Source organism: Lutra lutra, chromosome 12, assembly GCF_902655055.1.
Source record: "Lutra lutra chromosome 12, mLutLut1.2, whole genome shotgun sequence".
Lineage (NCBI taxonomy): Eukaryota > Metazoa > Chordata > Mammalia > Carnivora > Mustelidae > Lutra > Lutra lutra.
In genome coordinates this window covers 95,122,764-95,149,687 of record NC_062289.1, presented here as the reverse complement: position 1 = coordinate 95,149,687, position 26,924 = coordinate 95,122,764, and the positions used below count along the sequence as shown (strand labels likewise).

The 26,924-nt window shown below is 43.9% G+C and overlaps 1 protein-coding gene across 2 annotated transcripts in view; it reads left to right on the top strand.

Moving 5' to 3' along the window:
• The window catches only part of CORO1C (coronin 1C), a 78,308-nt gene extending 52,645 nt beyond the window's left edge, over nucleotides 1-25,663 (top strand). For both annotated transcript variants that reach the window (XM_047697116.1, XM_047697117.1), the window contains exons 4-11: nucleotides 10,627-10,756; nucleotides 13,811-13,992; nucleotides 15,152-15,271; nucleotides 16,437-16,541; nucleotides 18,516-18,661; nucleotides 20,806-20,863; nucleotides 20,958-21,203; nucleotides 23,214-25,663. In XM_047697116.1, coding sequence (XP_047553072.1) covers nucleotides 10,627-10,756; nucleotides 13,811-13,992; nucleotides 15,152-15,271; nucleotides 16,437-16,541; nucleotides 18,516-18,661; nucleotides 20,806-20,863; nucleotides 20,958-21,203; nucleotides 23,214-23,333 — 1,107 coding nt within the window. In that variant the 3' untranslated portion in view covers nucleotides 23,334-25,663. The remainder of the gene's footprint in view (nucleotides 1-10,626; nucleotides 10,757-13,810; nucleotides 13,993-15,151; nucleotides 15,272-16,436; nucleotides 16,542-18,515; nucleotides 18,662-20,805; nucleotides 20,864-20,957; nucleotides 21,204-23,213) is intronic.
• The last annotated feature ends 1,261 nt before the right edge of the window (nucleotides 25,664-26,924 follow it).

The following is a 26,924-nucleotide window of genomic DNA, read 5'->3' as shown; positions in this document are numbered from 1 at the left end:
GAGGGAGAGTGACAGAGAGAAGCAGACACCCCGCTGAGCGGGGAGGCCGATGCAGGGCTCCATCCCAGACCCTGAGATCATGACCTGAGCCAAAGGCAGACTCTCAACCGACTGAGCCACTAGGCACCCCTAAAAAAAATTAATTGAAATATAGTTGACACACTGTGTTTGTTATATTAGCTTCAGAACTTTAATCTTTTTTCTGCTTTTTACCTTTTATTTCTTGGGGGGCATTATTATGTTTTTGATAATGTGTTCTTTCTTGGTTTGTCTTCACTTCTAAAGTGATTTTTCTTTTGTATCTGATTTCAAAAAACTTTTGCCTCCTTTTGAGTTTTTCAAGTTCTGACTTTATTTTGTTTTGAAATAGTGATTGTTTTTCACTAGTTGAGGACACCTTCCTTGCATTCTTCTGTTGTCTATAGGACAATATTCTATGCCTTGTTCTCTTTGTTTCTTATAGTAATTTGGGGAACCTTGGCTTTTTTTCCTTATTTTTACATGCGGTTCAGTGGTTAGGTGGCTCAGTTCATATAGCCAACCTAACTTCACAGAGCTCTCCCTTCTGTCCGTTTCAGGCAATGTTCAGCAGCATGATGACTTGCTTTCCAAGATTTCCTGGCCTGCTTTTATTCGGCCTTTCTCATTCCTTTGTCCCTCTTATTTCTGTCCTTCTCAGATTTGATTCCATTCGTTGGAATTTCTCCTCATTGTGGGTCCTGTCTCAGAAAGAAGCCCTTTCAGTGGTTCATTTCTAGAGTATGGGGTCTAGACAGGTCTGGATTGCTCCAGCCCCTTCAGACCTTTGTATTTCAGGTTGCTGTCCTCGCCTGCTGTTGGGTAGGGCAAAACCTTTCCCAGTGGCCCCTGCTTCTCTCACGTTGGCCTTTTACTCTCAGGTTTGTGAAGCACCCCATTGCTGCCCCATGATGTTTCCACACAGAGACCCATGATACACAGGTCATATGGCTGTTGGTGGTTTTCTTCCTTCCACTGCATTTGGGGGTTATCACCTAGTTCTGGGTTTTTGTTCTGTTGATCTGTTTGCTCTATGTTTTTATGGAGAGACTTGAGAAGATCCCAAAACTGTGCTTGCTGCTGATGCCACCATCCTTCTGGAATTTTCTAATGTTCCCTTTTGTTGGTATTGCCAGAGTGAACATTTTATAAATTGAACAATGCTTTGAGATAAATCCTCCCAGTTTGTGTTTTTAAGCCCTTAAGTGTGGCACTGATATTTTAATTGTTTAATATCCCCCAAATCATTTGTTACTATTATTGGGGCAATTACAAGAAGCTTTTATAACTTAACAGTTGAAGTGAAATTTTAAAGAAATAGCTGATTTTCTCCTACTCTACCTTCTCAATACCTCATTTTCCTCTTTGCCCTCTTGAAAGTACACTGTATGATAGATAATCTGTTTCAAACACAGCACTGTTTTTCAGTTTTATTTTTAGTTTATTATTGTATTATATATTGCTTTATTATATATAATTTTATTATGACAATGATTTTTTTTTAAAGATTTTATTTATTTATTTGACAGACAGAGATCACAGGTAGGCAGAGAGGCAGCCAGAGAGAGAGGAAGGGAAGCGGGCTCCCCGCTGAGCAGAGAGCCTGATGCGGGACTCGATCCCAGGACCTTGGGATCATGACCTGAGCCAGAGGCAGAGGCTTTAACCCACTGAGCCACCCAGGCGCCCCAACAATGATTATTTTTAAAGTAATCTTCCCCTCCACCGTGGGGCTTGAACTCATGACCACCCACTTTACTGATTGGAGCCTGCCAGGCGTCCTAATACCTTTTTTTAGAAAGTAGAAATGCTTTCAGTAAGTTTCCCAAGCCGAGGCTATTGGTAGTAACCCAGGAGCTACAAATAGTAGGTAGCATAACAAGGCCTCATTCTAGTAGGAGAAGAATCCCAAGATAAGCCCAAGATGGGGGATTTGGAGCGCATGCAGGCCGCTTACATGCCCTCAACCTCAGCTGCCTTACAGGTAAAGTAATGGTAACAATAACGACAGGAAGGAAGCTGTACATATAAAACGTTTAGTATTTTTTCAGTATACCTGTAGTGGGTTCATAGCAGTAAGAATATCTTTAGCAAATACTCAGTTAAAAAAATACAATAGAACCACTTTGCCAAATGAACTGTAAAAGAATTAAGGTTTTTTTGGTTTTGTTTTGTTTGTTAAGAAAGAACATGTGCGCGGGGCAGGGGTGGGCTGAGGGTAGTGGAGAGAGGAGGGGCAGAGGAAGGGCAGAGGAAGAGAATCTTAAGCAGGCTCCATGCCCAGCACAGGTCCTGTTGCAAGGGCTCCATCACACAACTCTGAGATGATAACCCAAGCCGAAATCAAGTTGGACGCTCAACCCTGTGCCACCCAGGTGCCCCTACATTTATTTTGAAAGCTTTTTGTATTTATAGTTTTAATTCCATTAAGTCCTAAGCATTTAAGCATTGATTTGTTAATTTGGCAAGCATTGATTCAGTGACAGCAATGTCCTTTTGATTGTAGGTTTATGCTGATGGTATATTCCTTCATCTTTCACAGATGACTTTTTTAAAAGATTTTATTTATTTGACAGAGAGAGAGATCACAAGTAGGCAGAGAGGCAGGCAGAGAGAGAGAGGAGGAAGCAGGCTCCCCACTGAGCAGAGAGCCCGATGCGGGGCTCGATCCCAGGAGCCTGAGATCATGACCTGAGCCGAAGGCAGAGGCTTTAACCCACTGAGCCACCCAGGCGCCCCACAGATGACTTTTTTTAATTTGGAAAAAAAATTAGTTGTATTTCCTGTTATAAGAACAGCAGACAGTACTATACAGTAGACTAAGATTTTCTAAGTAAAATAATTTTTTATTAGCATATAATGTATTATTTGCTTCAGGGGTACAGGTCTATGATTCATCAGTCTAACACAATTCACAGCACACACCATAGCACATACCCTCCCCAGTGCCCATCACCCAGCCACCCCATCCCTCCCACTCTCTCTACTCCAGCAACCTGTAGTTTGTTTCCTGAGATTTAAGAGTCTCTTATGGTTTGTCTGCCTCTCTGGTTTTGTCTTGTTTCATTTTTTCCTCTCTTCCCCTGTGATCCTCTGCCTGTTTCTCAAATTCCACAGATCAGTGAGATCATATGATAATAGTCTTTCTCTGATTGACTTATTTCGCTTAGCATAATACCCTCTAGTTCTATCCACATCATTGCAAATGGCAAGATTTCATTTTTGATGGCTGCATAATACTTCATTGTGTGTGTGTGTGTGTGTGTGTGTGTGTGTGTGTGTGTGTATTTCACATCTTATTAATACAGATGACTTCCGGGACACCTGGGTGGCTCAGTGGGTCAAGCCTCTGCCTTCGGCTCTAGGTCATGATCTCAGGGTCCTGGGATCCAGCCCCACATCAGGCTCTCTGCTCAGCAAGGAGCCTGCTTCCTCCTCTCTCTCTGCCTGCCTGTGATCTCTCTCTCTCTCTCTCTGTGTCAAATAAATAAATATAATCTTTAAAAAAAAAATACAGATGACTTCTTTAAGTGGTCTAAAAGTAAATTATACTGGTTTAGTTTACCTTTAATTTATTACTTTTTTTTTTAATTTTTTTTTAAAGATTTTATTTATTTATTTGACAGAGAGAGATCACAAGTAGAGAGGCAGGCAGAGAGAGAGAGAGAGAGGGAAGCAGCTCCCTGCTGAGCAGAGAGCCCGATGCGGGACTCGATTCCAGGACCCTGAGATCATGACCTGAGCCGAAGGCAGTGGCTTAACCCACTGAGCCACCCAGGCGCCCCAATTTATTACTTTTTGAAGCAGTGTCTTACACTGGCAGAAAGCAATTATATAAATCCTCCTCCCGGAAATTATAATCTGCTTCTAGGTTTTCCAGACTTCTCATATTGTGAGTTCTTTTCTCCAACAATACCTTCTCATAGAGAGTTTTAAAGATTGTGGCTACTAAGTATTTGACTTGGAAAAAGTTTAGCTCTAAGAAAATACTACTGTTTTAAATAATACGAAGAGCAGCCAAGTTAAGTTTAGTGATTGATACTGACTCACCATTGTTCCTTATCTGCAGGGAGTAATCAAACACAAATGTAAGAAATGGCTGATTTAAACCCTGAGTTGCAGTCATCGTTTCTTCCAGAATCTGGGAGAGGGAAAGATCCTGGAAACAGAGTATTTGTGTTACCCGTTTCCAGCTAGCAGTTCAAAGGGACACTTTTCCCTTCTCCCAAATCAGTCTTACACTAGAAGTCAACAGAAATAAACTCCCTATTTTGCACATCGTTGCTTCTGTGACAGATTTTCCTAATATAGTTTTTGCCTCTAAATACAAATGGGAGTAGTGTTGTCATGGGTGAGGAGAGTGAATCCCTCGGTCGTTCTCAGACTTCATGTTCTTTCCCCTTTGTGCAGATTGCAGCCGGGCCCTTTGCCAGCAGGTACTGTAACCTGGGGACATTCGAGATGAGCTCTCAGTTCTGGATTTTCCTAAAACTAGTGTTGTTCTCACCGGCCTGGTTTGTGGAGGCAGTTTCTGTGGGGAAGCCTGCGGCTCTGCAGCTGCCACGGGCTCAGTAAGCCCCCTCCTGTCTCTTGAGGAGGCTTCATTTGCCCTTTGGAATTGGTTTCCTTAGCATTTAAAAAGTGTAGGGTCTTTGGTGGGGAGTAGCCCTTCTTATGGCTATAACTCTAGTACCTGGGGGTGATTAAAGTGGAGAAGCAGTGTCTGGAAACGCTTCGTGTGTGTGTGGTTTAGATTTGCCCTGTGTTTGAGACACAAAACTATCAATGAATTGAGCTTCAAAATTACTCTTCGAGAGAAACCCAAGTTCCTTAATTTTCATCACTTTTTTCTCTTTTCTTTTCTTTCTCCCTCTTTCTTTCTTTCTTTCTTTCTGTCTTTCTGTCTTTCTGTCTTTCTTGATTTTATTTTTAAGTCCTCTCTACACCCAGTGTGGGGCTTGAACTCACAGCTCTGACTGAGATCAAGAGTCACAGGCTCTACTGACTGAACCAGCCAGGCGCCCCATTCAGCACTTTTTTCTTACTGGAACTGTTCTACAGAACTGTCCTTTTTTACATTTTCAGAATTTCACATGTTCAAAAGGATTCCAATGATACATTAGTTCATGAACATGTGCTTCAAGTTATTTTTTTTCCAGAACCATGATGGGTTTTTACTGATTGATTCGCTTTTTCATCTGGAAGCCCTTGGGAGTGATGACGTGTTTTGTTTTGTTTTGTTTTGAAACACAACATTGCCATAGCAATGTCTAGTCCAAATAGAAAATTTGAGGAATACACAGTATTATTTAAAAATCAAAACAAAGCAAAAATTCAAGTGGAGGAGAGAGAGATAGCTTGTTATCCCTGGTGTGCTGAGATGCTCCGTGTGTGTACAGCAGAGGATGGTTGGTGCCTCTTCCTCTCCTCACTGACAGGTTTTTGAAAAAGCTCTTTGGTTTTAGAGTAGTGGCTTGAGCAGCTAAACATGAAACAGAGAAAAGCTAATAGACCTGTGTTGAAATCAGAGCTGTTCTCCTTTGTGCTGATCGGTCTAGGCATGTACTAGAGCTTTCACACATCATATCTTGGATGTAAATTAAATAGTTGGATACAGTGCTGAGTCAGTTTGAAGACAAGGCTTATGAAAGAAATTCTGGTGTTCACACCTAAAAATATATGCGTGGTTCTAGTAAACAGCAAGAAAAATAATTGTGAACATAGTAAGCATTTTTTTTTTTTTTTTTTTTTGGCCAAGCCAGTGTTTTATAAGCCCTTAGGTGCATGATTACATTTAATCATTATAACAGCAAAGTGAGGCCAAGAGTATGTCCCATTTTACAGCTTACGGAACACCACCCCAGACAGCAACTGGTTTGTCAGAGGTCACTCTGTTTTCAGTATCTTCAGTATCTCACGTAAGGGGAGTGCTTCGGGTAGCAGAATGTTTTAGCTCTTTTCGTGGGTCCTTTAACACCTGTATGGAGAGCTGCTGCTGGCCCCATACCAAATAAGGAAGCTGAAGCTCCCAGAAGTGAGGTCTGTTCTTAATGTTAACACAGCCAGTTGGTGTCCTAGCTCTGTTGGGAGGCCGTGTCTTCTGGCGTCCAGGCCGGCGTCCTTTCTGCCACACCAGGCTACATCCCAGCTTATGCACAAGAAGACTAAACCTGTACCAAGTGGGGGTTCTGCTTTGTTGTCCCTGCGCTTCAGGAGCCTAGACTTCTTCAGCCCAAACAAGAAGGCCGTTGCCTGGAAGCCTCAGACAACCCTACGAAGGGCAGAGAGCCACATAACGATAGGCCTTTGAGTAGGGCCAGTGGGCACCAGCCAAGCAGTGTGCATGCTTTATGTGGAAAAGTTTACGGGTCTTCAGCCCTTTTCCACAGTCCACAGTGCAGAACACCACCACCTTTATTTACCAGCGAAGGCAAGAGTTCCGTCATCTTTTCATTTAGTTTCACAGACTTTTCCAGTCACTGACACCTCCCACTGTAAATCCTCAGGTCTATATTACTCCTTCCTTCTTTCCTCTTCTTCCTGTCACCTAACTCCTGTTCCTTGTTAGAGTCCATCCCCTCAGAGTCTTCCTGGATGCACCAGACTGGAGAGCAAGAAGTTCACTTCATGACACTTGGCATTTTTATGCAGTCCTTGTCTTATACCTGTGTAGCTTTGGTTATATACTCTGTGTGGTTTCCTGGCACATAATACAGGCAGCAGCAATGGTTAACACTTAGGAAGAGCCTGCCTTATAACAGGCATTATTCTAAATACTTTAGTTTCTTACTGCCACATTGCTTCTCAAAACAACATGTATTGAAAGCAGATTCCTTATTTCCCATTTTATAGATGAAGAAATCGTAAAGCTCAGAAAATTTAGGTCAATGTCTCCAAGGTTATGTAGTTGATACAGGGCTGAATCAGGAACTAGGCAGTCTGTTCTAGTTCTGGAGTCCATGTTCTTAACCACTGTACTGTTCTGTCTCTGACTGTATGCCAGGCACTGTTCTAGGGCTTAGAAACTCATGTAACTCCCACAGCAGGCATAGAAAGTGTAAGTATTCATGTTTCCTCTGTGCAGTGACATTGAGTTGTTTGTCCAAGATCATCGCTGTAAGTGTTCCAGGCAGGATTTGAACCAGGGTCTGTTTGGCTCTGGAGCCCATGGCCCAACCTTCTACATCATACCACTGGTCTTTGATTTTTGGTCTCTTAGAAATCTCTGCTTTCTGTTAGTAAACCCCTCAACAGCAGAGCCTGTGTGTAGTCACCCCTTCCCCTCTTGCCTGGTAATAGGCCTGCCTTATAGAGGCTACTCAAGAGATGTGCTGTGTGAATGAGTGACCGAGGTGGTAAAATGGGTTAGAAACCATTGAATCTGCAAGGTGAGATTAAAAAAGGAACAGAAGGGGCACCTGGGTGGCTCAGTGGGTTAAAGCCTCTGCCTTCGGCTCAGGTCATGATCCCAGGGTCCTGGGATTGAGCCCCGCATCGGACTCTCTGCTCAGCGGGGAGACTGCTTCCTCCTCTCTCTCTGCCTGCCTCTCTGCCTACTTCTGATTTCTGTCTGTCAAAAAAAAAAAAAAAAAAAAAGGAACAGAATTTCCTCATTTAAAAAATTACATAATAATTGTTTTGCTCCATCATTAAAATTTCCTTGCAATCCAAGGAAAACATGGATGAGGAAGGAGATAGGAAAAGGTAAAGTCCCATTATGGGCTCTGCTTCTGCCCTCATATTTAAGATTGGCAATGCTGACTATTAACAAAGACTTACCTCACTCCACGCTTCATTAGGGATTTAGAAAACACAGTATTTAGTTGTGGTCAGGGTTGAATACAGGGTGCAGAGGTTTCTGGTCCTTGTAAGAGAAGCCAGCAGCCCGTGATTGTGGTGCCATCTGGAGATGGCAGGTGGTGTTACCGCTCCTCCAGTTCTAAGCCCAGGTCAGAATTGGTTTGGAAAATGCATTTCCTGTTGAGTCACTAAAGTCCCATTTCATAATAGTTTCTCTGTGACTTTAGGCTTTGATCAAATCAGTTTTCTGTTCTTTCTGTTAAAAAAAAAAAAAACAAAAAAACCCAAGACCTGTTTTTCATTCAGATAGTTAAGTTCAATTTGGAGTTGTTTGACTAATCATAAACCCTTCACTAAAAGTAGGTGTGTATCAGGATGAAAGCAAACCTGTGATGCTGGGGGTGGTAAGCAGCACGGGTCAATCTGGTGGAGAGAGGCGAGGTAGGTTTTCTTTTGCCCTCTGTGCTTGTTCACAACTGCATTGTTTAAAATTTGCTGAATGGTGAGGGTTCAGGGGAAATCAGGTGACGTCTAGACTTGGGCCCTTAGAAGGCACATTTGTTTTGCCATGATTGGCATAAGGGGTTATAGTTAGCCTGGGCAGATTTTAGCTGTAAGAATGAATGATCACTTAATTCGTGACTTTTTCCCATTCTTCAGGATGGCAGACTTTTTCTTCTAATTTTTTGTAGGACAGCAGAACTGAGCTGAACCTTAAACACTCATCTAATCCAGATCTCTGCCTTCCCTAAGCAGTTGAAAACAGACAGTTGTTTGTCTCCTTAAAAATCCCCAACAAAGGAAAATTCTGTTTCTCACTTGTTCCACTGTTGAGCATGATTTTTCACTGGCAAGTTCTACATTTTCCACGAACTAGTTCCTTAAAATCTTTGGTGGTAAATTTACTTATTTTAATATATTACTTAAAACATTTGAATTTAGTATATTTTAAATATAAAATATATTTTAAATATAAGATATTTAAAATATATTAACTTACTTAATGTGTTTTAATCTCTGTATACAAGAAGATAGTTATTTTAAACTTTAGCCTTTTCACAAACTTAAATATTACTTAATGTCTTTTCTATAGGATTCTTAGTGCTACTCAGCTTAGTGGTGTCTCATTTCTTTCTTCCTGGAGGGTGTCTCTTAACCTGTTAGAATTCAGGTCTTCCACTGTCAAAGTTTTTTGTCCCTTCTGTCTAATGCTTTTCCCATCCCCATCCCCCTCTGCCACCCAGTCATGTCCCCAGCTAAGATACGATGAATCTTCTGTGTGTCTCCACCAGTCAAGAGGATTTTTTAAACTGCTTCATTGAACTATAATTCACATACAGGTCACCCACTTAAAGTGTACAATTTAAGGTCTTAATTTATTCACAGATAATAAAACCATCACAGGAGACAATTTTAGCACATTTCATCACCTCAAAAAGAAACCCTGTATCCATTAGCTATCCCTACCTCTGAGTCACTAGCACTAAGCAACCACTAAACTACTTTGTGTCTCTGTGTATTTTTCTGTTCTGGACATTTCATATACACAGAATCTTGTAATATGTGGTCTTTTGGAACTAGCTTTTTTTATTTAGCATTATATTTTCAAGCTTCATCCATGCTTTAGCATGAATCAGTACTTAGTTTCTTCTCAGGGACAAGTAGTATTCCCCTGTATAGCTATATCACATTTTGTTTATACATTTCTCAGTTGCTGGACCTTTGGGTTGTTTCTGCATTTTGGCATTCATGAGTAATGCTGCTGTGAACATTCGTGTACAGATTTTTGTGTAGACATGTATTTTCATTTCTCTTGCATTACCTTGGGAGTGATATTGCTGGGCCATATAGTAACTCTGTGTTTAAACATTTGAGAACTGCCAGACTTTTCCCAAGTAGCCACACCATTTTATATTCCTACCAGTGGTGTAGGGGGTTCTGATTGCCCCCCATCTTCACCAGTACTCACCATCTGTCTTTTGATTATAGCCTCCCCTTGGGTATGAACTGATGTTTTATTGTGGTTTAACTTTGCGTTTCCCTAATGACTGATAATGACGAGCATGTTTTCATGTGCCTTTAAACTATCTGTATATCTTTCTTGAAGAAATATTCTATTTAAATCCCTTGCCCATTTTAAAAATTGGGTTATTTTCCTTTCATTATTGATTCGTTAAGAGTTTTTTATATATTCTTTTTCACTGTTTTGATTGTGTTCTTTGAAAGGCAGAGTTTTTAATTTTGATGAGGCCGGTTTATTTTTTTCTTTGTAAGATTTTTCTGTGCTAGATATTTCAGAGCTATTATGTATATTTATATTTTCCAAATGTAAAATCACAGAAAACATGGTGTTTTAAAAATGACACCGCCCCTAGGAGCCCTGGTGGAGTTTGCTCCCCCCTCTAGAACCCTGGCCTCACTGGGGGCTGTCACCCCAGTGCTGCTTCTCATGGGTGCTTCACTTGTTTCCTATTCTTCTTTCATTGTTGTTGTTGTTGTTTTTTCTCCTTCTGTGCTTCTAACGGGAGAGTTTTGAATTTAACAGGGAATTTAAAATAAAATCTCAACTATTAAGTACAAGTGGAGAAGCAACATTTTGTAGGCCTGACGGGTGTTCTGATCTTTAATATTCTACTCCATTTTTTTAAAAACCTGCATAGAGTCAGTGTACAATATTCTTTGGCTCTTTCATCCAAAAACCAGTGTGTGTTCTGTTTATACAGAGCAGGTCAGCAAACTGGATGGTCACAGGAAAGGTGACAACGAAAGATCATCCCTCACGATCCCTCTTGCTTTCTTTCCCAACAGGTGTGGCAGATCCCAGAAAATGGACTTACCCTTTCCCTGACCGAACCTGTGGTGATTTTAGAAGGCCACTCGAAGAGAGTTGGCATCGTGGCCTGGCATCCGACTGCCCGCAATGTCCTTCTTAGCGCAGGTAGGAGAGGACAGTAGCCAGTGTTGCGATATGTGCCGGGCACATCTGAGGCAGCGCACTGGGACTCGATGATGAGGGGCCGAGATGGGGTGGCTCCCCGGCCCCGCTGCCCCCATGCACACAGCTGTGTGTTGAAGGCCACTTGGGGAGTCTGACTCAAGACTTCTTCCCCAGAGAAATGAACAGATACATTCTTACCTAACATTCCAGCAGATTCATGGCTCCTGTTGGGGGCCTTTCCTGGACCAGTTTTAGTTTACTCCTTTTATAGCAGGAGGATCCCTGGTAGGAAGCTGGGAACCAGCTCTGAATGTTATTGCCAACTTCAGGCAGATCTTGTTAGTCAAATCTCCTCCTTCTGTTAAAAAGATACTTTGAGTTTTCTTCTTATATACAAGTAGTATATGTATGTTATAGAAAATATATGTAAACAAAAGGGGAAAATAAAATCATTTGTAATCCAGCTACCACCCAGAATATCATCATTGATGTTTCCTTCCAGAAGGTACTTCGTGCACATAGATGTGCACATAGATGATTTTACCTACAAAGATGGGTTCAGAAACTTTACATGTGACCTGCTTTCTGTGCTTAGTGGTGTCCTGGTCCTGTTTGGGTGTCATTAAATGTTATTCCTGTGATTTTTTTTTAAAGATTTTATTTATTTATTTGAGAGTGAGAGAGCTCGAGAGCAGGGTGAGGGTCAGAGGGAGAAACAGACTTCCCACTGAGCAGGGACCTTGATGCGGGGCTCAATCCCAGGAATCTGTGATTGTGACCTGAGCTGAAGGCAGGCGCTTAACCATCTGAGCTACCCAGGCACCCCATTCCCGTGATATTTTTAATACCGACATTAGTAGCCATTAGTAGTCCATTGTCTGGATACCTTCATTTATTTAATTAGGCCCCTATTTCGGGACATTGAGGTTTTCTGGGTTTTTTTTTTACACTGTTGATCAGCATTGTAGTGAACCCTCGAATCAAGATTTAGTATTCCTCTTGGTTTGCCACTTGAGTAGTTTCCAAGTGTTATCCTATAGAAATCTTGTCCTCTGTCTGCAGTTTGAGATTTTATCTTTTATAGAAGCAATACAAAGGTCACAAGGGAGCTTCATGGGTTGGTGGAAATGTTGTGTATCTTGATTGTGATGGTGGCTACATGAATATATACATTTGTCAGAATTTAGCAAATGTATACTTTTAAAATGGGTGCATTGGATTGTATGTAAATGATACCATAATAAAATTGATTTATTAAAAAGAGTACTAATGTTAGTAGAATTTTTTTTTAAGATTTTATTTATTTATTTGACAGATAGAGATCACAAATAGGCAGAGAGGCAGGCAGAGCGAGAGAGACGAGGAAGCAGGCTCCCTGCTGAGGGATGTAGGGCTCAATCCCAGGACCCTGGGACCACGACTGGAGCCGAAGGCAGAGGCTTTAACCCAGTGAGCCACCAAGGCACCCCAAATGTTAGTAAAATTTTAAAGATCTTTCCCCTCACCAGTAAAAAGGAAGGGGACAGTTGAGTTTTTAACTAGGAATAGAGGGTGTTTATGATATAATGTAAGTTTAAAAACACCAGGTACCTATTGAAACCAAGGGCTACTTTTCAAAAAAGATGCTATCTAAAACTCTGTTTTTAGTTAAAATCACAAGTGACTCTACCTGGGAACCCTTCTGATGTTCTACTCAGTCTGATAAGGACATAAAACAGTTCCAGAGGTGGAATTCCATCGTGGAAATTTTTCTGCAGCCCCTTGTCATAGAGATCGAACATCAGCTGACTGATCCCCATTCTGCCTTTCACAAACAAAGGAGAACGGTTGATGGCAGTGTTGTGCATGTTTTACGACTACATGATCCATCCATGGTGGCTGAAGTTACACATTTGCCTCTGGTGCACAAGGCAAAGAAGGGTCAAGTCTCACCCCAGGGTTCAGCTGCAGCTTTACTGTTGCGCAGGCTTTCCCCGCCCCCAGTCTCCTGTTTCTAGCCCGCAGACAATTTAGGTGTCTGGATATCAGTGGCTACGTTTTTTTTGAAGTGCTTACAAAATTGGCTTATTGGCAGGAATTTATCTTCAGGATATCCATCCCTTATTTTGCTTCCTCCTTGTCCTGGAAGCAACAAATGGCACCTGCTTTTTAAGGAGTCTTGGGTGAGGCACCTACGTCGCTGAATCAGTTGAGCATCTGCCTTTGGGGTCCGAGGGTCCTGGCATTGAGTCCCTCATCAGGCTCCCCACTCAGCAGGGAGCCTGCTTGAGAGTCTCTCTTCCCATCTGCCCTTCCTCACCCCTTCTCTAAAATAAATCAATCTTTATAAATAAATAAATAAAAATAAAGGGCCTTGCGCCCGATGCCTAAAGCAAAGTGGAGTCGGTGAGCAGAGGGGTGTGGCTGCATCAGCACCGTGGCCTCTTCAGGGATCAGCTTCTGAATCCACACACCTGCTTGATTACAGTTTGGACTTCGGTCTTGACCTGTTTCTCTCCCCTTTTAAAGATAAAGACCTGTTGTGAGCACATGCATCTCCCTTCCGCTTACTTGATTTGCCACGCTTTGATATAAGACCATGTTTTATAGTATTATTGATCTGAATAACCCGCTTGTCCCACATTTTTGTTGCGTGTTCTATACAGGTATTTAAACTCTTTATTTTTAGTTCTGCTGGAGAAGAAGTAAACCGTATTCATTCTGATGTTGGTTTTACTAGAAAAGGGAAGCTTAAGATCACATGGGGTCCACTGGCCCCAACTAACTCTCAAAAAACATGGGATTTTATTTTCTTAGAGTTCTCTTGCCATTGCTTTTTGTTTGTTTCAGATGAACCAAAACTTAGCAAACCATGTTTTCCTATAACACATTTCTTTTATATAGATGTCTTATTTCTTTGTCGCTTGAGTTTCTAACTCCCAGCAAGTAAATAGAGCCCCTTAAAATCAGTGTCTGTCTTTCTGTGCGTACGTCCCCTCACTGTATTTGTAGCTTTCAAGTGTTGCTGTACAGGTGTTTCTAGTCTCTGAGGGGTGTGGCTTTGCTTGCTTTCAGGCTGTGATAATGCCATCATCATCTGGAATGTGGGGACAGGGGAAGCCCTTATAAACTTGGATGATATGCATTCAGATATGATTTACAACGTGAGCTGGAACCGGAATGGCAGTCTGATCTGCACAGCTTCCAAAGACAAGAAAGTGAGAGTAATTGATCCTAGGAAACAAGAGATCGTTGCTGTAAGTATGCTTAGGATAAAACCCCCCATCTTGGTACCACTTCAGTGAGTGTGAACTTGTTAAGGCAGGCTATAGAGGCCTCGCCCCTGGTCAGCGGAGCCTTGTGGGCAGATGCCGGACCGTGAATCCACGGAGCCTTATATAGGCTTCTGCCTCCCAGCCACCCTCCAGAGCTGGGCATCCTGGCATTTACACAAGTCTTACCTCTCGCTTGGTGACCATTTTTCACAAAGAAACAAATTTTTTTATCAGTTCACTAGAGGCCTTGAGAATTTACAAGTCTAGATCAGCTAACCTAAACAGTTAACTGCATTCCTGGCTTAGTGCTCAGTACTGATCCCCGCCTCTTCCTGCAGCTATCGTCAGAGTACCTCACAGAGATGCCACAGGTTCTCTTTAGCTCAGTATCTCAGTTTCTGCCACTCAGAGTAGGCCTCAGCAGACAGAAGGTGGGCATTTGGGACTTGAGCTGGGGTTGAAACAGCAGGTGCTGGATCCCAGAATGTCTTGCATCAGCCCCGGTCTCTGGTCTTGCATTTGCCTCACTCTGGAAGATGCTGGTTCTTTGGCAGTTTTACCTCCTAAGAGTTGGGTGGCTGTTGTGACTAGTGCTTACTGAGCACTGGGGACTTGCCCGGCTTTGCGCCAAGTGCTTTCTCCACTAGAACCTTCCAGGGCTCACTACTAGTGCACTCTCAATGAACAAATGAAATTAGGGAAGGGGGTTAACTGAACTAGACTTTCTTCTGTCCAATGAATTTGGTAGAAGCCGTAGGGTATATCCAACTTCCAGGTTATCCTCTTGAGAAACGGACATCTGGCAGTCCTTTCATGTTTTTTATTTTTGCAGGGCATGGACTTGGGTTGGCAGTAAGGGCATGGTGAAGGAGTGAGGCTTTTGAGTCAGCTCCTGGCATCTTTGCTTGCTCACTAGCTGAGGACCTTGGCCAAATTACATAGTCTCTTTGTTTTCTCATCTTGGGAGGAAACTTACACACACACACACACACACACACACACACGCATGCCTGGTAATCTGAATGGCATGGGGGCATGGGTTGGATTTAGTGTATGAGCCCCCACTCTCCCACCCCACCCCACCTCACCTCACCTTTCTTGCAGTTTGAATATAATATGCATATTATTCTTGGTCCCCCAGGAGAAGGAGAAAGCACATGAAGGAGCAAGACCCATGAGAGCCATCTTTCTGGCTGACGGGAATGTCTTTACCACTGGTTTCAGCCGCATGAGTGAGCGGCAGCTGGCTCTCTGGAATCCGGTATGTCCCTTCCCAGCCTTTCCACTGGTTTACACTTGAGCTTTCTCTCTTTTCTGAGCAGGTCTTTGGGTGGGTAAATGGATTATAGGATTCTTAGTGTAGTTTTCTGAACTCCTGCTGGTCTTAAATTGGGTGGACATTCTCATCCTCACTGGAGACTTATTGCTTAAATGTAATACAAAAATGCATTCTTGATCCTCTCAAGTAGTCTCTGTTGACTACATTTTTTAAAAAAGAATGCACAAAAAAGCCAGTGTTTGGGACTTGGAAAGCAAGTTCCGAATTTATTTTATAAAGAATTTGATCAAATGTGTAATCAAAATAGTCATGCTTAGGAAATGTTGAGAATAGCATAAGTGAAAAAATAACAAAACTGAATATACAGTATGATCTCAGTCTCTGTGTGTGTTGGAAGGAAGGAAGTAGACAAAAACGGTCATTTTTTTTGCTACCCACTGGACGGTGGGATTATGGAATATGGGATGATTTTTATGGTCTTTCTGTAACTTCAACAAAGAATGTGTATTTGCAATAAGAAACATTTCTTTTTTTTTTTTTTTTAAAGATTTTATTTATTTACTTGACAGAGATCACAAGTAGGCAGAGAGGCAGGCAGAGAGAGAGGAGGAAGCAGGCCTCCCGCCGAGCAGAGAGCCCGATGCGGGGCTCGATCCCAGGACCCTGAGATCATGACCTGAGCCAAAGGCAGAGGCTCAACCCACTGAGCCACCCAGGCGCCCCAGAAACATTTCTTTTAAAAAAGAAAATGGGGTGCCTGCCTGACTCGGAGTGTGTGACTCTTGATCTCAGGGTCATGAGTTCAAGCCCTACATTGGGCATAGAGCCTACTCTAAAGAAATACATTTTTTAAAAAAAGTAAAAGAAAAAGAAAAAAAAATAGCCACAAAGGACAAGGGCCATCTGTCTCATCTTTGTCATGGAATCACACCAACGTGTACATTGATGTTGTCAAATTGACAGTTTTCAGTGGGTTGGAAAAAACGGTATTTATGTGTTTGAGTTGGCATCTACATGTATGAATATTATATGTGCATTGTTAAAGCTTCATTACTCTAGGAAATTGCTCAGGTAATTAGGGATAAAAGAATGATTCCCCTTGTAAAGTATATGTATACAAATATATATATTTGTATCTTCTTCCCAGAAAAATATGCAGGAACCCATTGCTCTTCATGAAATGGACACTAGCAATGGGGTATTGCTGCCCTTCTATGACCCCGACACCAGTATCATTTACTTATGTGGAAAGGTAAACAGTCATTTTAATGTTTCATATTAAATTTAATCTTGTAAGAGGAAAAGTATCCTTCAGAGATTTAGTAGATGGGCAGTGCCTCATACCATTTTAATATTTTAATTTGTCTGATTTCTGTGTGTGTCTTAAGCTAAAATAAGGACCAGTGATTTTGGAGTGTTTTCAGTCTTGAGACTGGACCCTTTGAACTTGTCATTTGTGTGGTAATAACATACTGTGTTCAGGACTTCTGACTGCAGCAGGGATGGGGCTCTGGTGTTGGGGCAGATGCTGACAGGGATAGCTTTGCTCAGGCGCTCTAATGAGAAAGAGGACACGCTGATGTCCTTTCACCTCTGGTGCCGTGGGATCCGGGATTTTAGATTGCTTTGTAATGGTGTGACGAATGAGTAATGATGTCGCCGCATCTAATGCTGAAATCTGCCGTGGAGCCCTCCGTCGGCATGTAGGTCCTTACACCACATGCTGCGGACTTGTAGGGAGAGTAGTGCTTTGTGCATAGGAGCTTTGGAAAGCCTCAGAGATGCTCCAGGATGTTTTTCTTGTTCCTGGAGCTCAGCATTAGGGCCCTGAGCTTGAAAAGTATGTGGTCTGCCTAGTTTCAGAAGGTGACACTTGTTACAGGAAGACCCCACACTGAAATCAGAAAGCCTACCTTCCTGCCTTACAGTCTCCCTAACTACAGTGTTGCTAGATTGATGATGATGATGATTTCTTTTTAGTGGTCAGTAACCTGAAAGTTTCTTATTCTTTCGGAGGTTCTGTTTTCCTTAGAATTGCTGTAGTTGAAATAAATGAATTAATGCAACTGGAGCTGTTGATGTATTTGCCCCAAACCTGTTAGATGGCCCCTTGCTAGGTAAAGCCAGAGATGTCTCACTTCTCATAGTTGACTGAGCATGCTCTACATTGTCATAGATCAGTTGCTTAGAAACTGGGGTCTTGTCTGTTTCCTGGAAAGTCATTTTACTTCAGATGTTCACAGCTGCCATAGAGTACATCAAAACAAATAACAGGAGCGGTTACCCAGATATTATTAACATGAGGTGGAAGGTTGTTTTGAGTATGCAGGAAACAGATAGTCTGTGTTTAGCTTTTTCACCATTGCTTTAGATATTTACATCTTTGAAACAAGTAGAAACCATGCAAAATGAGAGACTTGAAGGCAAAACTGCCTGGTTATTTATATCACACACACATGCATACATACCAAGCATGCTGCTTCTGGTAGGCAGCCTTGCCTTCATCTTTCAGGTTGGTATAATTGTGTAACAGTTAGTTATACTTGGAGAGACTAGCATATGCTTCAGATCTTCAAAAACATCTGACCTTTCTAAGCAAATGTGTCACAGAATTTGACACACGGTTACGAGAGAGCATTGCCTTCCGAAGTTAAAGGATACTCATGTTTTAGTGAGTATCTTAATTATGAATTAAGAATTACTATGAGTTAAGAATAGTGAATTAAGAATGATTTAAGAGCTGTTTATTCTTAATGTTTCTGAATTATAAAAATCTTACTTTTTATAGTCATCTGATTGGCCGATGTCAGTGCCCTCAGGCCTATGAACGACACCATTCTGTTGCCAGTGAGAATCAGTCACTGCCTTCTCCACAGTCCAGACTTCTGTTTGTTCTTTGAAGTTGAATTGCAGTTGCAGTTGCATGGCCAGAGGTGTTGACATTTTTGCCCTGACTCCGACTTAGTGTCTAGGCTCAGTAGAGCCAAATTCGAGGTTTTAGCAGGAGGCGGAGGAGACCGTTTGAAGGACATTCTAGCATCTGATAAGTGAGGGCTTGCCTTGCCAGGAAGAGCAACCATCATATCCTCTTCCTCTGAAGAGAAGGCAAAGGTTGGCCACTGAGGCGGAGTCCCGGTTAATGCGGGGCTTAGAGGGGAGAGAGACCCCATCTCAACTAGATGCTTTAAGTAAAATTCAGCGTGAACTTGTCTCTGATTTCTCGTAGGGTGACAGCAGTATCCGCTATTTTGAGATCACAGATGAATCCCCGTACGTCCACTACCTCAACACATTCAGCAGCAAGGAGCCTCAGAGAGGGATGGGCTACATGCCCAAGAGGGGACTCGATGTTAACAAATGTGAGATTGCCAGGTAAAGAGTCGGTCTGGTAAAGTCTTCAGATTGTCTGTGCCGCCTGCTTCACAAGAGCAGTACCTCCGCCAGTCGTGCCTGGAGCCAGTCTGTGTGCCCTTTATGGTGGCGTGGACTTGGTATTTCGTTTCCTGCCCACACTTAGGAACACGGAGTTTTATTTACTTTTTAAGAAGATTTTATTTATTCATTTGAGAGAGAGAGAGACAGGAGAGAGCACAAGCAGGGGGAGCAGCAGAAGGAGGAGGAGAAGCAGACTTCCAGCTAAGCTGGGAGCCTGATGTGGGGCTTGATCCCAGGACCAGGAGTTCATGACCTGAGCCGAAGGCAGACTACTCAGGTACCCGGGAACATGGACTTCTACAACAGTGAAGAACCTTTCAAAATCATTTACTTGAATTGTGCCCCTCCCCAGTCTTCAGACTACATAACCTGCAGTGCATCGATTAGCTGAGGCGCACTGCGGACTTAGGCAAATACTGTAGCCTTCATCTCTTGTCTTCAGGCTGAGGCTGTGGCCAGTGTCCCTGGGAGGCAAGCAGGGAGAGCCTGCCCCTGGGATGGAAAGAAGAGATGGTTTTTCTGCCCTGTTGGGGGACAAACAGGTTCCAAACTGAACTGTAGACCTCGTGGATCCTGTTAGAGAAGCCAAAGACCGATAGCTGGGTGTTGGGTTAACTTGATTCAGGAAGTTCAGCTGTGTTACAGAATTCCTGCCTCTCTACCCCTGTGGATTTTTCAGAATTTTATTGCATAATGCTAGTGGTCTTCCTAAGGGATAGGCCTTTTTCTCCTCCTAGTCAACAAAAGATAGTCCCTGAGACTCATGAATGACTGACTGTCCATTTAAAACGACAGAATGACTAGCCCTGCACTATCAGGCCTGTGGTCATACTGCACATTTGTAGAAAACTATATTTCTTTTTTTTTTTTTTTAATTTTTTAGAATTTATTTTAGAGAGAGCATGCACATGCAGCAGGAGGGGCAGAGAGAGAGAGAGAGGGAAAGACAGAGATCTCAAGCAGACTCCCCACTGAGTGCAGAGCCTGACGTGGGGCTTAATCTCACGATCTTGAGATCTTGATCTGAGCCAAAGTTGAGAGTCGGGCACTTAACCAACCAAGCCACCCAGGTGCCCCACAATACTGCATTTCTATGGACATCTGCCTAACCATGCTGTCCTAGTCACATAAGTAATACATCTTTGAAAAATAAAAATAATTGTTTTTTTTTTTTTAATACATTTAACTCTATACCTGGAGTTAGTGAAGGAAAGCTGTCACAGATAATTCAAAATTATGGTATAAACCAATCTCATCAAAATATGGTTCAAAATAGATTGAATCCAAACTTAAGATTGCCTCCAGTATTTGGGAAGGCCTTTATTTTACTGTCATCTAACAGTTTAAAAGACTATAAGCACAATCATTCAGGACACCTACGTAGGAAGTGTTTCTTGAGCATTCGTTAGATGCTGGGCGCTGTGCTGAACATGCTGCCGTGCTCGGTCCTTGAGCTGCCTGGCAGTGCCAGGGCAGTCTTTTTTTTTACCGGCAAGCTGACTGCAGAGGTTCCCACTCTTCCCACATTTTGGATAATTTCAAATTTTTCTTGAGCATTAGACATGATGTGGTTAACTTGGATGCCAAAATTTTAATCTTAAGATTGTTTTCCTTCTTAAAAATCCTCTTTACGCTGACAGATGTTCAGTCACCTCTAGTTGGCAGAAGACCTGGCCTCCAAGTCATAGATCGTTGCTGTCTAATATTGGGTGTTTGCTCTCTCCTGACTGCTGACTTGGTGACTTCTCCAGAAGTGACTCATTGTCGGTGGTGGAGGTTCCACCATGGCAGGTCAGGCCCCAGATGACTGGGGTTGGACCATCCCCAGAAGCACAGACGGAATTCTCCTGGTTCTTGCTTCTAGTCCAACATTTCCTAGCACAGTTTCTCTTGGCTTCTCTTTTTTCATCTGGAAAATAGGAACACAAAATGTACCTGTTCCCCTGGTAGATCTGCTAAGGTGATAGACAAAGCATTTCGTATCCCATACAGCAATGTAGAAGATTAGTTTTTGGTCAGGAACCTGTTATCTGGCCTCCTGTTTCACTTTATACACCTTTGCCTTTATTTCCCCCTTGAAGATTCTTCAAACTTCATGAGAGGAAGTGTGAGCCTATTATCATGACTGTTCCCAGGAAGGTAAGTGCCCAGTTTCCTAGGCAATTCATGTTTAAAAAGATTTTTAAAATTCCAGGGCTGTCTTCCTAAGGATTTTCCCAAAATGTCTCTGTAGTCCGACCTTTTCCAAGATGACCTGTATCCTGACACAGCGGGGCCTGAAGCCGCACTGGAGGCAGAGGAGTGGTTTGAGGGGAAAAATGCAGATCCAGTCCTCATCTCCTTAAAGCATGGATACATTCCTGGCAAAAACCGGGATCTCAAGGTGGTCAAGAAGAACATTCTGGATAGCAAGCCCACTGCAAATAAGAAGTGCGACCTGATCAGTGTCCCCAAGAAAACCCCAGACACGGCTAGTGTGGTAAGGACTGCAGGAGCTGGAGAGTGAGCTTGGCTGGCTCAGGGCTTTTACTTATTTTTTTAAAGATTTTTTTTTTCTTTTTAAGAGTTATTTATTTATTTATTTGGCAGGGGGGGGAGAGAGCGAGATCACAAGTAGGCAGAAAGGCAGGCAGAGAGAGAGGAGGAAGCAGGCTCCCTGCTGAGCAGAGAGCCTGATGTGGGGCTCGATCCCAGGACCCTGGGATCATGACCTGAGCTGAAGGCAGAGGCTTTAACCCACTGAGCCACCCAGGTGCTCCTTTTATTTTTTTTTTTTAATTTATTGAGAGAGAAATCACGGGCAAGGATGGGGCAGAGGAAGAAGCACCGTCCTTGCTGAGCTGGGAGCCTGATGTGGGGCTCGATCCCGGGACCCTGGGATCATGACCTGAGTTGAAGGCAGCGGCTTTAACAGTTGTGCCACCCAGGTGCCCCAGGCTCAGGGCTTTTAGTGAATGAGAATGAGAATTTTTAAGAACCTTCTTGGTCACATGACATTTATGAGCTTGTGGCCACTTTTGGCTCCTTTAGCTGTGTTTTTTATAATGACCAGGGTAGAAGTCAATCTACTACCATCTTAGAGAAAGAGTGAGAGAGAGAGAGAGAGAGCAAGCAAACATGAGTCAGGGGCAGAGGGAGAGGAAGAAGCAGGCGCCTGGCTGACCAGGGAACCTGATGTGGTGGGCTCAATCCCAGGACCCAGGGATCATGACCTGAGCTGAAGGCAGACACTGACTGAGCCACTAGGTGCCCCTGCTTGGGTATTTTCTTAACTGTTTCTCCCCCCATGTTTACATTGATGTCTGATTGGGGTAGAAATGAAACACAAGAGTGTGGGGCTGCAGTTGCTGGGAAGAGAAGGTCCCAGGAAGGGGAAAGCGTGGTAAGAGGGTTCAGGAGTGCTCGGTGTTACGGAGAAAAGCATCTGGTGGTGAGTGAGACTTAGCAGCAAAGATGATCTTGGGCCTCTTGGCAAGAACCGCTTCAGTGGGGTGGTGGGAACCGAGAGCCTGATGTAGGAGACCTGCATGGCCCCTGGGGGGTGCTGCTGCTGCTGCTGGGGGAGAACAGGATCTAGCTAGGGAGGACAGGGTGTGCGTGGGGGGTTGGTGGGAGTAGAGCAGGATCCCAGGGAGCCAGAGGAAGGGCAGTGAGTTGTCAGTGAGAAGGTGCATGGAATGAAGAGCCAAGGTACCTGGAGGAGATGCCTCCTTGGCCATGACTGAGGAAACCACGTGGGGTACCATGGCTTGCAGGGTTTCCAAATGAATCACCTCCACCTGGGAGAGACTGAGTCCTCTTCAGAAGAGTTCTAGCAAGCAGAGCAGGGGGTTTAGCTCCTAAGAAGGACCCTTCCTGGGAGATGGTAGAAGCTCTGTAGCTTCACCTCTGACCCAGGTCACATAGACTTTACTCCTTATGGGGCGCCTGGGTGGCTCAGTCGTTAAGCATCTGCCTTCAGCTTGGGTCGTGATCCCAGGGTCCTGGGATCCGGCCTTTTTTCGGGCTCCCTGCTCAGTGGGAAACCTGCTTCTCCCTCTCCCACTCCCTCTGCTTGTGTTCTCTCTCTTGCGGTGTTTCTGTCAAATAGATAAATAAAATCTTAAAAAAAAAAAAAAAAGAAAGAAAGAAAGAAAGAATTTACTCATGATATTGCATGGGGTGGCTGGGCTGTGGGGCAGCCCTGGAAGGATTGGTCCTGTCCCACAGTTTATGTCCTGAGTCTCAGTGCAGGTAAGTGCCCAGGCACAGGGAGTGGGTGCAGCGCTGTGGGAACCTGGTTCTGCTGTGGGCTGCAGGTGGACTGACCAGCCGACAGGTGGCCTTCTCTTCGAAGGCCCAGTTTGGTGCCTGTGGCTTGCCACTTCCAAAGTAGAAAATTAGATTGTATGCCTTATAAATTCTCAACTGTGGTAAGGTTCATTTACTGCGTTTTAGTAACCTCTTGTCTCTCCATCCTTCCCGCCACCGTCTTTTCTGGTTTCCTTAGCAAAACGAAGCCAAGTTGGATGAGATTTTAAAAGAGATCAAATCTATAAAAGACACAATCTGCAATCAAGATGAGCGCATTTCCAAGTTAGAACAGCAGATGGCGAAGATCGCAGCCTGAAGGTCCACCCCCAACCCCCACAATGGGAGCAGGAACCTGTGCTTGGTAGCTGGTTGTTGGCGTGGTCCCAGGGAGGGCGAAAGGGAGGCACTGCCATTCGGAGACATTCCGTGTCACATTTGTCAACCAGCGATAGGCCACATTCCAGTAAGAACTCAATTCGTCTCCCAAATTTGCAGAAACAAAATGTGATTTAAAAGCTGAGCTTTTTATCAGAAAGCTTTTTTGATGTTTTAAGTGTTATGTGACTTGTCGAACTTTTAAAAGACAAAAGTGCTACTTTTAAAATCCCAGATACTCTGAATTTTAGAAAACCAACCAATTCTGATTCAGTGTCGTGCCCAAGTACCTTTTTTTTATAAACAGGGACCAATGCCACATTGCTTTTTGTATTTCTTTTTTTTTAATGTTGCCAAAACCAAAAGTAGCTTTTTTCCCCCTTGTATTTTGCTACTTTGCAGTATTTGTGTGTGGTTTTTTTTTTCTTAATTTGAAAGGGACAGCACTGTGTATGTTTATAAACTAAATGAAGATATTATTTTGTATACACATTCATCTGAGAACAATCAGAGCAGTAGCCACATGGTGCTGGCTCGTTTGCAGCACAAACCTGGTCATCCTCATGACTACAGAAGGAAGACTTGAAAAATCACGTGGGTTCTCATCACCACCCTCTCCCTTAATGGAGTCTCTGATCAAAAAAGCTCCTATTGTATTGCTTCCTTTCTTTCCTTTCTCTTTTCTAGAAACTGGGTGGTTGTACCAGAATGGAATTTCACTTCTTGGTTATCCTGTGCTTCAGATGATTATAATCTAACCTAAACTAGCATGTGTTTCTGCAGTTTTGTTATACACATAGAATCTATTGCATTAATCACTTTAAACATCATGTTTCAGGTTTCGATCAATACTTGACAAGGGTGCAGGGGACAAGAAGCCACAGAAGCCACTGTGGAGTGCTCTCTCTTGCCCATTCAGCAGCTTGCCTAGCTCTTGAGTACAGTAGGGGACTAAGACCTAGGGAAACTGAAGGGGAGTGCGTGCCCTCCCCCGCCCCCCATGATCCTCTGCTCTCCCGCACATCCCATGCTGTCCCTGTGCTGTGCTGGAGGCGGCAGCAGCTCTCCCTGCACCACCGGAGCCCCTGCCCTTCCCGTGGTCTCATGGATGCAGCCACCTCTCTCAGGGCTTCCCCAGCCAGTCCTTCTGTCCTCCCTGCCTTTCAGCCCTCCCCACGTTCAGCTAAGAGGAGGCTGGAGGGCACTATTGAATATTGAGAGTGAGGAGAACGGTCTAGCATAATGCAAGACCAGGGGGTCAAGGCTCTGCTGCAGTGGTAATGTGTACAGACCTGTCCCTTCGCGCGTTCTCCACACAAACCAACCTGCCGTGCCCCTCCAGCGCACACAGAGGCTCCCCAGACGCAGGGGCCAGCTACTGAGCTCTGATGACCTGTTCCATTCCTAAGTTATCCTGAACTTCTCTCCCATTTCCATGTTCTCGTTTTGCATGCTTGAGGAACAAGATTTAAGGAATCTCTGGGAAAGGCTGAGTGCGTGTGGTTGAAGACGAAACGTATAGTGCCAGTGGGCCCACCCAGGGGCGCGCTCGTGCCTGTTCCTGCCTGTGTGGGATGGGACTGGCGGGGAGCATCTGTAACTGGGAGCCAGGATAGAGGTGGAGTGTGGCGACAGTGGGTTGGAATGCACGGCCGAGCTGGGGCTAATGTCTGTGTAGGACAGGTACCGTGTTTTTACCCAGTATGGGGATTGCTGTCTCCACAACTTCTGAATGTTTGATGTGGTTTTGTGTGTGTGTGTGTGTGTGTGTGTGTGTGTGTGTGTAATATTGGAGTGGATAATGTGATGTGAGGAAAACAATAATCACAGTGACTTATACTCAAACCTGTACATGTTTCTTTATCAACGTAATCTGCTGAGGACCTTCATTTTTAAGATTGAGAAATGTTTTAAGGTTCTGATACCAAATTAAGTAAAGGAAACTGTTGATGGTGGTGGAACACCATAGCGAATGGGTTCAAAGAGAAGACAGAGGGCAAGGAGAAATCACCCTGATCTTAGTGTGTAGCTTATGACTTATTTAATGAACGGATGCCCAGCCAGGCTTGGAGTCGGCGCCTGAAGCTTTGTGGATTATTCTTCCTGTTGTGTCTTTTCCTTTTTTTTTCCCCTTCTTTTTCTTTTTAAAGCCGTGCTATCCCAGAGGAAAACCAGTGAATTACTCCTAGATCGGCTCTTATAGAGCAGCCATAGTATTCTGTCAAAACACTTGCTTCCATTTTCAAAGATAAAAAGTCATTGATTACAAAATGGTGTCCGTGTTTATTTCACACCCCAGCTGTCTCTGAGGCAGCTCACAGCCTCTGTGACTCAGTGGAACCAGCTGTGCGATTGTTCCTCACTAAGGGTGAGTACAGGGGAGGTAGGGTGGACCGCTGCACTCCCACACCGGGGGAGGTCAAATGGGGTGTAGTGGAGTGAGGGCTCTGTGCCGGGTTCTAGCAGGCCTCCAGCTTTTACCAGGGGTGGGATCTGGGGAAGATGATCTCCTCTTGAGGCATCCCTTTCCCTGCTTTGAAGGAGGGATACGAATGCCACGTCACTCGGAAGAGAGATACCCGCACCTGGCCACACACAGAGCCCTCACCACTGTGCTTGGCTCAGTGTGACTGCGACCAGCTGAGTCCCTGACCGTGCCTTTGAAAGCATTGCTTCTTCAGTACAAGTACGGCCCTCTCGGCTTAGCTGTGATTTTTATTCCAGCAGAGGGTTTCAGGGTCATTTGAACTTCATGGCCTTTTTAGCTTCCCTTTTTACAGCAAAATAGCATCTCATGACATTTCAGTGATTGTAGCAAGGAATCACCCACCCTTTGGTTTTTCCAAAGGTTTGTGAACATGAATGACTGGCACAAAGCTCCCCCTCCCCAAGTGTGTTTTCCTGAAGTTGCTGTCATCTGTGAGGAGGACGGCAGCCGGCTTCGTGGTCAGCCTGTGGCTGCAGGAAATAGAGTCGGCAGATGCTGTCTATGCCCCTCCAGGATGCCCACGGTCAGGGGGCAGACACGTGTGCGCGGTGTTGACCAGCTTTCTCTCACTTCGGCTGCCTTGCTTCTATGCCAGAAGACCTAAAGGTCACCATATCAGCCCCAGACGGCCAGCCAGGCCCCACTGAGGAAGGACTTCTGTTTTTCTAAAGGCTACTTCCCTTGCTGTTCTTGGTGTCCTGTGTCCAGAAAAACTTTTTGTTGGCTCTTAAGAATCTGTTAACTCTTAAGTGACCCTTCTCTTTCTGCTAGCACGTTAGAATATCATGAAGCCGTCAGTGGGCTCAAATGTGAGTCATGGCCAAGGACACACCTTTCCCTCCTTAAGACAGGCAGTATTGGACAGTGCCCTTTGTTAAAGCCCTTTCCTTCGAGGCTGGAGGGGGTGTATGCTTATTGGCACAACTTTCCAGAGGGCAGTGTGACAAGGGACATCTGAAGTCTTCAAGGTCCCTACCTTTTGGCCCAGGGTTTTCACCTCTGGGAATTTTGCCCCAAGGAAACTAGTAGGAGAATTAGCAGAGG